Below are 14,870 nucleotides of genomic sequence, written 5' to 3' on the forward strand. Positions count from 1 at the left end.
ATCTCCACGGGGAGTTCGTTCCAGAGGGTCGGAGCAGCCACCGAGAAGGCTCTCCTCCAGGTAGTTGCCAGCCGACATTGGCTGGCTGATGGAATTCGGAGGAGGCCTAATCTATGGGATCTTATTGGCCTAGTGGAGGTAATTGGCAGTAGGCGGTCTCTCAGGTACCCAGATCCAATACCATGCAGGGCTTTGTAGGTGACAAGTAGCACCTTGAAGCGCACCCGGAGATCAACAGGCAGCCAGTGCAGCTCGCGGAGGATAGGTGTTACGTGGGTGAAACAAGGTGCACCCACGATCGCTCGTGACTGTTGTGAGAGCCTCCCGGTTCAGGTAGGGACGCAACTGGTGCACCAGGTGAACCTGGGCAAATGCCCCCCTGGTCACAGCTGACAAATGGTGTTCAAAGGTCAGTTGTGGATCCAGGAGGACTCCCAAGTTGCGGACCCTATCTGAGGGGCGTAGTATTTGACCCCCCAGCCTGAGAGATGGAACACTTGGCCAATTAATGGGAGGGAAGCACAACAGCCACTCGGTTTTATCTGGATTGAGTACAAGCTTGTTAACCCCCATCCAGTCTCTAACAGCTTCAAGGCCCTGGCTCATCACGTCCATCGCTTCATTGAGTTGGCACGGGGCGGACAGATACAACTGTGTATCGTCCGCATACTGGTGGTATTTTATCCCGTGCCGTCGAATGATCTCGCCCAGCGGTTTCATGTAGATATTAAAAAGAAGGGGGGGACAGGACTGAACCCTGCGGCACCCCATATGTTAGGGGCCTGGGGGTCGATCTCTGCCCTCCGACTAACACCGACTGCGACCTGTCCGAGAGGTAAGAGGAGAACCACCGTAAAACAGTGCCTCCCACCCCCACCTCCCGTAGTCGTCGCAGAAGGATACCATGGTCGATGGTATCGAAAGCCGCCGAGAGGTCAAGGAGTACAGGATGGAGGCTTGACCTCCATCCCTGGCTCTCCAGAGATCATCGGTCAATGCGACCAAAGCGGTTTCTGTGCTGTAGCCAGGCCTGAAGCCTGACTGGAATGGATCAAGATAACTGGCTTCCTCCAAGGACCGCTGGAGCTGAAAGGCCACCACCTTCTCAACAACCTTCCCCACAAAGGGGAGGTTGGAGACTGGACGATAGTTGTTTAGAACGGCTGGATCCAAAGATGGTTTCTTCAGGAGGGGTCTCACCACCGCCGCCTTTAAAGCGGGGGGAAAGACCCCCTCCCGTAAGGAGGCGGCAACAACCTCCTGGATCCAGCCCCGTGTCACCTCCCTGCTGTTAACAACCAGCCAGGAGGGGCACGGGTCCAGCACGCATGTGGAGGCACCCACAGCTCTCATGGCCTTGTCCACGTCCTCAGGGGTAACAGCCTGAAAATCAACCCAGCGATGACCTACCAAATTATCCCTTAGTGCCTCGGCTGGTTCTGCAGAATTGGAGTCCAGGTCCGCCCGAAACCGAGCAACTTTATCCGCAAGGAATTGGATGTAATCCTCAGCCCTGCCCTGCAAAGGATCCCCCGTATCCCTCCTTTTAGGAGGGAACGGGTTATCCTGAACAGGGCGGCTGGGCGCGACTCAGCGGAAGCAATCAGAGTGGCAATATAAGTTCTTTTTGACGTCCTGATTGCCCGGATGTACTCTCTGATGCAGGATGTTAAAAGTGCTCGCTTCGATTCGGATTTGCTGGACCTCCATTGGTGCTCTAGGCGTCTCTTTCAGCGCTTCATCTCCCGGAGTTCCTCAATAAACCAAGGATCCCTCCTGGATCCACTGCCTCGGAGCGGCCGTAGAGGCACAATCCGGTTAAGAGACTCCGTCGCTGCCGAGTTCCAAGCAGCAACCAGAGTCTCTGCCAGACTGCGGGCGAGAGTATCAGGAATAACCCCAAGTTCCGTCTGGAACCCCGAGGGGTCCATAAGTCGCCTGGGGCGGAACCACCTGGTCGGTTCCTCCTCCCTACAGTGGGGGTTTGGTCTCTGAAAGTCAAGCCTCAGTAGGTAGTGGTCTGACCATGACAGGGGTAAGATCTCACTACCCCTCAGACCAAGATCACAGCTCCACTGCTCCGAGAGGAATACGAGGTCGAGCATGTGACCCGCCAAGTGTGTTGGGCCCCGAATTACTTGGGTCAAGCCCATGGTTGTCATGGAAGCCATGAACTCCTGCGCTCCATCAGAGTGTTCACCGAGCGAAGGCAAATTGAAATCCCCCAGAACCATAAGCCTGGGGAACTCAACTGCCTGCTCGGCTACCGACTCGAGGAGCGAGGGGAGGGCTGCTGCAACGCTGTTGGGAGGCAGGTACGCTAGCAGCAAACCCACTTGACCCTTGAGGTCCAACTTCTCCAGCAGGGACTCACACCCGACAAGCTCCGGAGCAGGGATCCTACGAGGTGCTAGAGACTCTCGGATAACAATGGCCACACCCCCACCCCTTCCCTGGGCCCTCGGCTGATGAAGCACCTGAAAGCCCTCTGGGCACATCTCTACGAGGGGGACTCCTCCCTCCGGGCCCAGCCAGGTTTCAGTAATACATGCCAGGTCTGCCCTCTCGTCTAAAATTAAGTCCCGAACGAGAGGAGCCTTATGAACTACAGACCTGGCATTTAGCGACAGCACCCTGAGACCAGGGTCCTGATTACTCACACCATCTGGCCTTGGAGTGGGACTCATAGGGCCGGAAGGAGGGATCTCTGTGACGTAGCGAGCCCTCCTTCCCCGGTAATGGCCTGCCCTAAAGTCCCTGCCATATCCCCGCCGTCGTAGAGCTAAGTGATGCCCTACATTCTCCTCCAATTGGAGGGTGGTTACAGCTTTTCTCTGCCCAATCGAAGTTGATCTCCATGGTCGCGTGGGCTCTACAACTATAAAGCTGGGTCCTACCTGAACTCTGCACCTTCAAGGTACTTCATTTGATGTCCCACCCCTACCTGCAATACCAAAAAGGGTTTTATGGAAACCAAAATTCAGCATCTGTTAGAGATCAGAGCCATAGAGCAGGTCCTTTTATTCAATCCTATTTCTAGTGCCAAAGAACTTTTTTTTGGGGGGGATGGCAAGCTATCCTAGATCTGAAGAAGCTCAATGTCCACTTGGCGTATAAACGCTTCAAAATGCAATCCCTTCAGGAGAGGGCGACCTCTTAACATCAATAGATCTAAAGGAAGCTTACCTTCATGTAGCAATTCAGCCATCCCACAGAAGATTCCTGAGGTTCTATTACGCAGGATACCTTTACCAATACCATTTATACCATTACCCTGCCATTCAGCCTATCATCGGCACCCAGGACCTTCACCAAATTGTTAACTGCAGTTGCAGCACACCTCAAATCAACACCTGTGAGACTCCAGTCCATGTTACCAGTCATTATCCTTCACACAGGCAAGACTCGATCTCCATCTTACAATACAAACATTCCAGGACCATGGATTCTCTGTAAACCTGCAAAGTCTTCCTCTCCCATGAATGTCTAGACAGCATCAGGACCCTGGTGAACCAGGTTCGGTGATCACAAATAGTGATGGTTGTTCTTCTTTCCCAACTTTTGGGAAAGATGATTTTCTGCATAGCAGTAGTACCTTGGGTACATCTACATGCAAAAACCCTACAGTTCTTCCTACTGCACCAGAGAGCTGGTACCAGCAGTTCCAGCATGAAGATTTATGTTCCACCGAAAGTCCTTCGTTCTCTCTGCTGGTGGCAGTCTCCAGCCATGACAAAGGGCTGCCTGTTCAAGGAATCCAGCCCTTTGACAATTACATCAGATGCCAGCTTATCCGGCTGGGGCGCCCACCTTCAGGCTCAAGTAACTCAGGGAAATGGTCCGCAGAGGAATTAATACAGAACATCAATTGGTTGGACCTGAGAGCAGCATGGCTGGTCCTTCACCATTTCCAGATGGACATACAGGATTGCCGCGTTCTCCTATTGATGGACAATGTGGCACCCAAAGCTCATGTCAATCGCCAAGGGGGCACTCGGTCCAAGTCCCTCATGGAAGAGGCAGAGGCTCTGGGTCTCTGGGTGGTACAGCACATCTGATCAGTGAGAGCAGAGCACATCTTCAGACATACATGCAGATTGGCTGAGCAGGACAACCATCGGTCACTTGGAATGGCGCCTACACTTGGATCTATTCCAGCAACAGGAGAACACCCATCTTCCCAGGTTTTTCTGCAGGTACCAGAGACCGGTAGCAGAGGGCGTCAATGCCCTCTGTTGCCCTTGGCTTCGGGGTCTCTTGTATGCTTTCCCGCCACTCCCTCTCATCCCCAGGGTGATCGGGAAGATTTTGGCAGAAGCAGCAGAGGGTCTTCTAGTCGCTCCCCATTGGCCCAGGCGGACCTGGTATGTCGATCTTATCAGTCTCTCCGTAGCCAGACCCTGGAGAATTCTCCAGAACAAGGTCTCTCAGCCAAGGGTCTTCCTCCATCCAGAGCCTCAGTGGCTCCAGTTGACTGTCTGGCACTTGAGAGGGACATCGAGAGGAAGGGCAGCTTCTACGACAAGGTGATCCAAACTATCCAGGCTTCCAGATGGCCCTTAACCATTAGGATCTACAATTCTACTTGGTTGGCTTCAGTAAGTGATGTTCCAAGAAGGACATCGATCCCATTGGGGCGTCAATTCTACAGATCATGGACTTCCTGCAGGACAGTCTCATCAGAGGGTTGTCTCCTAACACCTTCCAAAGGCAAGTAGCTGCTTTGTCCATGATACTAGCACGTGACGACCATCAATCACTTAATCAGCACCCGGGGTACATAGTTTCCTGAAAGGGGCTACTAACGGAGACCTCCTGTAGTCCATCGGTATCCCACCTGGGATCTTTCCATTGTCCTACAAGCACTCACTTCTCCACTGTTAGAGCCATTGAGAACTATTAGCCTCTGGCATCTGACCTTTAAGACTGCCTTTCTTATAGCCATCACATTGGCCAGGAGAATTTCAGAGTTGGCAGCACTATCAGTAAGGGAGGACTTATGCATTATCGACGCAGACAGAGTTATTCTGTGGTTGGACACTTCTTTCATCCCCAAGGTGAACTCCTGGTTCAACAGGGCCCAGGAGATCATCTTGCCTAACTTTTGCCCGGGACATAGCCATCCCCTTGAAATATGTTGGCATACTTTGGATGTCAGAAGAGCACTAGGCAGATATATAAAACAGACTGCCTCATTCCGACGGACAGAGTCCCTGTTCATTTCCTTCTAGCCGGCATCTATGGGAAGAAAAATGACTCCATCAACAATAGGCCGCTTGTTGAAGGCATGCATTGCAATAGCCTATGAGCAGACCAGACCGGTCCCAGGCCGAATAACAGCACATTCCACCAGAAATGCTGCCATCATGGCTGCCTGGGCAACACAAGCATCTATTGATGAGATTTGCAGGGCGGCGACTTGGGCATCTCCATCGACCTTTGTCAGGAATTACAAATTGCACAAATTGGCTTCTGCCAAGGTGTCGTTTGGGAGATGAGTCCTTGCAGTGGATTCACTCTATTCTAGAGACCCTGTATCGACTGTTGCCTGCACTGGTGACATTAAGCTTGGGTATGTCCCATGCTTGGACTCTCCAAGCAGTGCACAGGAGAAGGAACGTTGGTCTTATTTGAACGGTTGTTCTCTGTGCACTGCGGGAGACTCCAACTCTGCCCAGGGGTATTTTGGGTCCAGTGTCCTGGAGTGGTTGGACTACATCACAAGCACCACGTCTTCAGGTAGACCACACCCTCTTTGACAACTGGACTCAGTAGAGCAGAGGAGGTGTGGCCAAAGCTTTTACAACTCAGTCTCTGGGCAGATAGACAGAGGTTAACCCATGCTTGGACTCTCTCACAGCACAAGTAAGTCCAACGTTCCTTCTGTCTCTTGCAGTGAGTAATCTGGTTTTCATAAATTATCTCTCTCTCCATGTTTAGAAGTCTGTTACATCAGATTTCCATAGTCCAACGCATCATTTGTGACCCAACTACATAAAAGAAGTTTATCAGTAGCGTATTATGTGAGATGATTGATAAAATCCATGGTTTTGCAGTCTTTGGCAAATAACATGTAGAGAAGATTTAGCATGTCATTGGTAGGCTGTGCTATTCCATAGTGGGAATCAGTTAAATAAACCATTGAAGTGCAGCATTTTTTCCTAAGTTAACTTAATTAGGGTTAATTCTAATTGGAGAATATGATCCTGCAAGATAACTGTGTACCAACAAAGGCAAAACTCATCATCCTGTGTAATATGCTTCTAGTAGTACTAATAAAGGAGAATATTTGTAACTCAGGGTTGACATTAGGGGTCCTTGGTGCTCTCAGCTTGCTCATTTTCTTGCAGATGTTTCATTACCCAAACTAAGTAACATCACGAGTGCCAGTAAGGAGTGCAGTTTGCTGTCAGTTTATATTCTGGTGGTTTGTCTGTTAGTGTTGATGGATGGTCTTTTGTGCAATCAGCTTATTTTCATTAAGGCTTTCATTGGAGACATTGAAACAGTATTTTGCTTTTGAACATTGGGGCATACAGAACCTTAAAGCAGAGCACTCCAGCAAACAGAATGAGAATGGTTGCATGAAACAATAATACTTTACAGTAATTACTTCAGCCTTTTGGCTAGTCTTCTTGAGACTGCCTTATTTCTGTGAACATATGTGATTGGTTAGTATTATGTGCCTTGAATTATGACTGCTTAACAGGATTACCTGGTGTGGAAATTACTTGATAGGATCAGAACTCTGATCTTTGCCCTCTTGTCTAGCACTAATTTGGCTGTAGGTTTCTGATGGAACTTGCTGGCTATTCATTGGATACTTTGGAGGCATGATCACAGTATTTTGCAATATTTGTATATTAACTGTGCTTATGATGCTCACAATCTTTAACTTAATGCAGGTCAGAATATTCCTTTATTCAACCCTGAATTAGGGACATCATAGTCAGCAGTGATATAGTATAGTAACAGGAAAATACTTTAGTTGCATTTAATACATGAAGTTGCTTTTGAAGAACGTTCAAAAACTTAATTGATTCAGAATGAAGTCCATGCCTGGTTATACAGAGCATGCATAAGAGGAAGCTACTCAATAGCTATTCCCATTTTTCATTTATATGCAGGTAAATAGGTTTTTAGTAAAACCTATTACTAGTATTTAATTAAATAAGTTATATCTCTGCTGTCTTATGATGTATTTCTGAAATTTTAATGTTACATTGCAACTACAAATTACAAGTGTTATTTTGTGTTGTATTTTTTGCTGCTGCTACAGGTGCAGGAAATGTGAGACATGTACAGTAATTGCAGTGATTAAATAGCTGACTCCAGACCAATCATATATACATGTTAATATTATTGATTTTACTAGACAGTTAATTCATTTGTTTATAGTATTTGTAAATCTTCTTAATTAAGATTGGTTGGAGATCAAAGCATGAACAATACACAACATTAAAAAATAAAACGATAAGTTTGATATATACAACATGAACAAATACAGGCAGGACAGAAGAAATTGTAAAATGATATTGTTTATATTGTCTTGTGAAACGTATAGAAAGAGAGGGCTACCATGCTCTGTAGTACACTACCTCAAATATAACTTTTGAGGTAGTGTGCTCCAGAGCATGGCAGTTACTGTAGAAAATTACTCAAATTTCTATATCTTGGTGATTGCCATCTTTGGTCTTAGATGGGTTTGCACAACCCCAGGTGAATCAGATGTGTGATTTGGGACTTCTCCTGGACTCATGATTCCTACTTGTAGGAGCAGGTGGCAGCAATGCCTAGGAAGGCCTTCGGTGAACTTTGTGCACAAGTTGTACCCTTTCCTGGCTTGGGAATTCTCTCAGTCGCCATGTCTTGGTTATCTCTCATTTGGGTTACTGCAGTGTGCTGTACATGGGGTACCTTTGAAAAGTATCTGGAAGCTGCTGCCTTTGTTCCCCACAGCAACAAGTATGAGGTGGCCTGGAAGAGGAGAACTGCCCAAAGTCAACCAGCTGGCTTTCATGGCTAAAGCAGGACTTGAACTTAGTCTCCCACTTTCTAGCCTAGTGCTTTAACCACTACAGCAAACTGGCTCTCAATTTAATACAATCATCTTTGACTCATCTGTTTCTCCAGTTTCGTAATAATGACTTCTGGTATAACAAGAAGTAAGCAATAGTAGGTGTTTCTCAAGCAGCATATCATGCTCTCTGCTTTGTCACAGTCAACAAATTTCTGCCTTCTCTTCATAAACTTCAGCCACAACTGGCCAAAGTCCTGAAATTCAGCACCAATTCCTTTGTTCCTATGTACTTTCCATTGCCACTTGAATGTTTAGTGATGGTTATGACCCATTTTCCTGACTTTCCCTAGCTGCTTTTGCAATTCTCATGCAATCCGCCTCTGAATTGGTCATCGTTTGGGGATACCATGCTCTCAATGGCTCACACTGAGTGCAGATGAGTTAGATCTTTCAAACTTCTCTCAGTATCTTTAATTTCTCAATTTTCCCAGTACTTTCTGCTTTGTTTCCTCTCAATCTCTATTACAGTCATCATTTACTAAGTAAAGTAACACATTACAATGAAAGGTATGTTTATTACATAAACCATCACTTAATATTCACAGTAACAGTATCACATCCGTGTATATTTAGGCCTGTTTGGGTTATTTGCAAGCAAGGTGAATCCTAAACTAACATTGTCTCAATCCCGCTATTTTTCCTGGAAATTTCCCACTTGGCATCAGAATATTGCACATCTCTAACCTAACCTGCCAGGTTGGACTGATCCTAAGCTAAATCAACATTTTTGATTTTGAGAACAAGGAGAAGCTGATAGATAAAATTATTTCATTTTTTTAAAGAATCCCATACACCGTTTTACCTTTGTAGTTGCCTATTTGCTATCCATTTGTTAGTGTGATTTGTTGTTTGGATATGAGTCAGCAGTTGATTTACAGAGCTTAGAACTAATTTTACCTACCTGCTGATTTGGACTAGGCATGACTATGAGGTTTTTTTTCCCCCACAAAGAATGTTGGAGTTGCAGTGTCTGTGTGTGAGTGAGCTAACATTAGAGCCTTTTAACTAAATGCTAAGTAAATCTTGTAAACTGTAATCCCCCCCTTTACACAAAAATGTTATCCCTCTGCATTATTAGTTCAGTGCCTCTGTTAAATTTTGGATTACACCATTTTGTTCAATGCTTTGGATTTCTTTTTAAAAACTATTTTTTATATTTTAGGATATAAAATATAAAGTACATTGAAAAGTTATTGAAGTCTTCTGCCCTTTAGATAAGAATAATGTTACTGTAAAAATTGTATTGAAATCTGTTGACTTATATGTTGAGAACTTTTTACTGTTCTTTCAAACTAGCATTTGTAAAAGCATAATATATTAAGTATGATGTAAGAGTCCCAAGGCTGTCTCTCCTGATCTTCTATCTCCTAGTCTGCCAATAAGAAGCCTCGAAAGACTCCAGGAGAGAAGTTTCGCTCTGAAACTGGAATTAGAGGAACAGGTCGAGGAAGAGCTAATGGCCATCCTCAGCAGAATGGAGAAGGGGATCCTGTTACTTTGTTTGATGTTGTGAAGATGGGCAAAAGTGCTATGCAGGTAAAAATCATTGTTGCTTTGGGGAACTTGTGTATTTTATGTCCGACCACTTTAATGCTAAGTTGTATGTAAAAGATTTCTTGGTGGGATGCCACAGAAATCCAATAAATGACAAATTATAAATGTCAGATGAAAATTTGAATGGCATGATAAACCTCAGCATCTATATATGTGTTTGCAGGCATACATACGCACGCACGCACGGACACACACACACACACACACACACATTTGTGTGTTATCCTAGGCAAAGTGATCTGCTGGAAGACTAAAGGATTGAAATGGCTTTCATTCTTTTGAATTTTTTTCCTTGTCATCTTGATGGTGATTTCTTTGAATATGTTTTCTTACTGCATGGAAAAATAGGCTTGGTAGTTGACAGAAATGCTTCTTAGTATTATTTTTTATTTTAGCAGAATCTAACCAGCAGTTCTATTTTACCAAAAGCTTGGGTTATGAAATGAGTGTGATGATGAATGAAACAAATGTGATAGCAAACAGGTCTGACTGAATATAGTCAATCAAGTGAGCCTATTTGCAATCCTACTTTGGGATGTTATGGTGACAAAGAGGATTTTATCATTATGTCTGCAGTCATGCAACTGAGCTTTTTATGTTTTCAAAAATATGTTATTTTCTGATTCCAAGAAAATGTGGACTACTCAATAGCTATGATTGATTTGTAGTTTTTATCTATTAGACAATTAATTCCCCTGCGTATCATAATTAATTCACTTTCTGTAACAGTTCTTTCAACTGAAAGCATGGTCTAAAATAAAGTTGCAGTTACCTGAGGTAAAGGAAGGCCTATATGGAATGAAATGAACCATTTAGTATAATAAATCCTCCACCACAAAATGGATGTAAATCCCTGAAAATGGGAAACAAGGGTGATAAAATCTAGTGAAATGAAATTCCATGGTACAATTGGAGGAACAAATCATCCAGTTATCCCTGAACTATGTTTGACTGACAACATACATGACAACATGAAACATCCTTTATGACATAGATACAATACCTCTCCCCTTAAAGAAAAGGGAATAGATACTGGTAAATGTTCATTATGGAACTACTACCCATCATTTATATAGAAAGGTGAAGACTCAGTGATCTCTCTCAAGGTCATCCATCTAAGCCTTGACATATGCTTCCTGGTCTTGCACTCTAATTCAATATAACAAATCTACAACCTTTTGAAGAATGTAATTCTGGGGAGGGTACAATTGCTTGGCTGCAGGATTATATAGGGAGGGACAAGTATTGAAATTGATGTTCAGTTTATATTATAGTGCACCTGGTCATTTATTTGGTGAGGCATGCATATAAGTGATCTAAAAACTGAAATGGAAAACCAATTGTGCCAACCTGATCTGATGAGGTATTTTGCAAAGAGTATTCCTTTTGCAAAATTTCCAAATTCTTGTAATCTGTGCTGCCACATCAAGAACACAATTTTTATTGCAAGCAACTCTTTATTATCTTAGTTCTGTTCAGCTGGGAGAAGCAATTAGGAATACAATACACACAGCAGGAGATATCTTGCTGCAAGTAGAAGAGTTCCTAATGCAAAATCTGAGGCATCTGTTTGCATCACAAAAGGATGGGAGTGATCTCGATGTTTAAGCAACAATTGTGAATAGAAAAGGACTTTCACTTTCTGAAACTGCTTGCTCTTCGTTAAACCATTTGAACATGCGTTCTTTCTTTGAGACAAAAACCCTTGTGCCCTGTACAAGGACACTTCAGTAGGGATGAAAATTAGGAATGAACTTTTTATAAGAATTTGTGAAGCTCAAAAATGCTAGACAAAATAATCTCACTTTTCCAATTTAGCAAAAATTCTATGTTTACAGAGTTACTGTAACACGTATTTGAAAAGAGTCTTGTGCTGACATGGGCCTTCTGAAAAAGATCAGTATGTACACAAATATTTACACATATCAGAAAATACTTCATATTTGAATTTGAAAAGAATCTTCCCACAATTAAGCAAAACGGTATTACTTTGTATTAAAAATTTCCATATATGAATTAAATATGAATGATTTAATTGTAAGCAACTCTAATTTTGAAAATGAATGTCTCCTGAAGCCAGCCAGCAGATCTGAAAAGCAAAGCAATGGAGAGTGATCTTTAATGGTCATATTATATGAACCTATAACCATACACATTCCTCAAAGAATTATCCTCTAGTAATGAACAATATGGGTGCAAAGGCTGAGGATTTAGAAGGGCAAATAAATCCTTTCCTAAAATTATCATCATAAATTCCTATAAAGTACCAAATTTCCAAGTAGATATGGATAGTTACTGGATTTGAACTCCTGGCTTCAAGTTGATTGTAGAGTTATACTGACAATGAGGCAATGTGACTGCTTCTGCTCCCCAAAACATCAGTAAAATTGGCCTATTTTCTGTGAGGCAAAGATGTTTAGTAAGTTGATCAGGAAATGATAAACGGTGAGAGTAGAAATACTTGAAAATTCAATATGTTTTAAGGAATTATATAATTAAACATGTTTAAAGTTGCAAAAATCTTGACCAATACTAGACAATACTAGAATGCTGTTTTATAGGGTAGTCCAGTGATGGCGAACCTTTTAGGCATTGAGTGCTGAAAAGGGAGTGTGTGTGCGTGCACGAACGCGGCACTGAGAACTGAAAAGATAGCTCATCTGGGACGTGACTAGGAAGAGGAACTGCCCAGGGGGCATGCATGCGCTAGAAAATGAACGTTTAGTTTGCGTCACGCATATGCATGCCGGCCAGCAAGTCTTCCGGTTACTGCCATGCATGCGCACATGATCAGCTGGCCGGCGCGCATGCTCACGCCAGAAAACAGAACACCAGCTGTTCTGGTTTCCAGCACTGCCATATGCACAAAGGCTAGCTAATCGTCGCATTCGCATGTGTGCCAAAAGCCCAAAAGAGGAACAGGCGATGTCACAGATGCCTGGCGACATAGCTCCATGTGCCACTTCGGGCACACATGCCATAGGTTCGCCATAATGGAGGTAGTCCTTGACACAGTACTGCTCATGCAGTAACTTATTTACTTAATTATTTAAAACATGTATATAGCCCCGCTCCCCCATCTTCTAATCAACTCTGGGCAGCTCAATCAAAAGTTAAAATGACATATTAAAACTATAAAACATATGAAAACATGATTTTTTTGAAATTAAGATGGTACTGAATGAATGGTGGTCCTTTGGATGTTGGCCATCCTGTGATTATGTGATTGTAAGCTGGTTTCTTGGCAACTTGTTTGCACTTAGTTGGATCCAGTGCCCATCCCATGAATGCCATTTGTAAAGCCTGCTGGCTTCCCCAGAAAGTTAATGGGAAAGGTGGCTAGGAAGCGTACAAATCTCTGGTGTAAGTTTCCCCCACCTGTGCACCCTGCCCAGCCTCTCTGCATTCAAGTCATGCCAGCCACTTGTGCACCACCACCTACCCTCCCTAAGTTTTTCCTTGTCTCCTCCCCTATTTAGTTAGCCCTGTATACCCACTCTTAGTTTTGCCACATAATCTCACTGACCCTTGTCATGCCCCTTTTATGCCTCTCCCCGAGAAACACCTTGCCTCCCCTGCCATCAATGCACCCTCCATAAAGTTTGCCATGTCTCCCTCAAGCACACCCCTGCACACTCCCCAAATCTTACCACACCTCCATCATGCTTTCGTGCACTCCCACGTACTGTCCCTGTACACCCTTAGCACACCTTCCTCACACACCTTCCCTTCTCCTTTTCCAGCCCCACCATGCCTCCCTCATAGTCACACACCTCTACACATTCTTCAATCCTCACATTGCCTCTCAAGCACTGGTCTACCTGGAAGGACTAATATCTAGCCCCATGTAGCCATGCCCACTCAACTGGTGAAAATTTATGTTTTGCCAGCTGGGAGGTTGGCAAAGAAGCTTTGCTTTCCCCGCCGCCGTGGCTGTTTCTACTTCAGCACCAAACGGTCCATGCCCTCCCCCTAGAGACTGACACTGCAGGAGGGAAGAAAAGAAGCCGGTCTTGGGAGAGACCTCCAGAGAGTCTGTGCGGGGAGAGAGGAAGCAGGTTGATCCTGCAGCATCAGTCCGTTGAGTCACAAGAAGCCTGCCAAGTGACGGAAGAACTCTCTTCCCCCCCCTTTCTCGGGGTGGGTGCCCGTATTGGCTCCAGCCGGCAGCGAAGGTCCCTGGGGGTGAGAAGGTGACGGTACCCACCAGGCAGAGAATCCCCGGGCGCTGATACTTAGCAGTGTTCCCCCCAGCTGCAGTAGGCCCCCTGCTTCTAACTCAGAGCTGAACAGTCCGTGCCCCCCCCCCCTACACACACACACCCCGCACTTGCCCTGGTGGTACTCCGGTGATAGCAGCCGAGCGAGGGAAAGAGAGGGGATGGAGAACAAAGAGGCAACACTTCCGTCCTCGGCTGTTGCAAAGTAGTGGTGGCTCTGGGTGCACCACACCTGCTTCGTTCTCTTTGAGAGCCACTTTGCACCTTGTTTGCCAACCCACCTCTTGGAACTCGTTGCCACTGTCTCCGTTCCTCCCTGCCACTTGGAGCTTCAGGTGGCTGGTGAAAGGTGAGCGAGGCTCCCCCTCAGCATTTTTTCTCGCCAGTGGAAAAAGTGCTGAAAGCTCACCTGCCACCCCGCCTGCCGCTTGGAGCTCCAGGGCGGGGCTGCAACGCCGGCAGCTTTTGGAGACGCTGGCTGGGGGGGGGGGCTAGGCTAGCGCAAATGCTTACCTGTGTGTAGGCAAGAGGAGGAAGTTCTGTGGATGCACATGGCAAAGGCGAGTGTCAGTGGGCCGATTTGGGGGTGTGGCCAGCCAGCCATCACTACTGGTTCGGTGACCCACTACCAGTTTGCCCGAACCGGGAGTAGCCAAAAGTACCAAAAACTGGTTCAATGACAGTGGGATTATTGTGCTTGATTGGCCTCTCCATTCTTCCTCCATACTTCCTCCATACGGTCCTTGATTTCCAAATGAGATGCAAAAGTTGCTCTCATCAGAAAAGAGGACTTTGGACCACTGAGCAACAGGACTTTGGACCACTGTGCTTCATTAAGACCAGGGTCAACGCAGCCATCTACCAGGAGATTTTGGAGCACTTCATGCTTCCTTCCACAGACAAGCTTTATGGGGATGCTGACTTCATTTTCCAGCTGCCCATAACTGCTACAAGCACCAAAACCTGGTTCAATGACTGTGGGACTACTGTGCTTGATTGGCCAGCAAACTCGCCTG

General features: G+C 45.4%; 1 protein-coding gene across 1 annotated transcript in view; it reads left to right on the plus strand.

The window, feature by feature from the left end:
- The window catches only part of STAG1 (stromal antigen 1), a 207,274-nt gene that overhangs the window by 113,913 nt on the left and 78,491 nt on the right, over positions 1-14,870 (plus strand). Inside the window, exon 4 of the mRNA XM_032226009.1 lies at positions 9,452-9,616. Within this exon, the coding sequence (XP_032081900.1) occupies positions 9,452-9,616 (165 nt within the window). The remainder of the gene's footprint in view (positions 1-9,451; positions 9,617-14,870) is intronic.

This window comes from Thamnophis elegans, chromosome 10 (genome assembly GCF_009769535.1).
Source record: "Thamnophis elegans isolate rThaEle1 chromosome 10, rThaEle1.pri, whole genome shotgun sequence".
In the NCBI taxonomy this organism is placed as follows: Eukaryota; Metazoa; Chordata; class Lepidosauria; order Squamata; family Colubridae; genus Thamnophis; species Thamnophis elegans.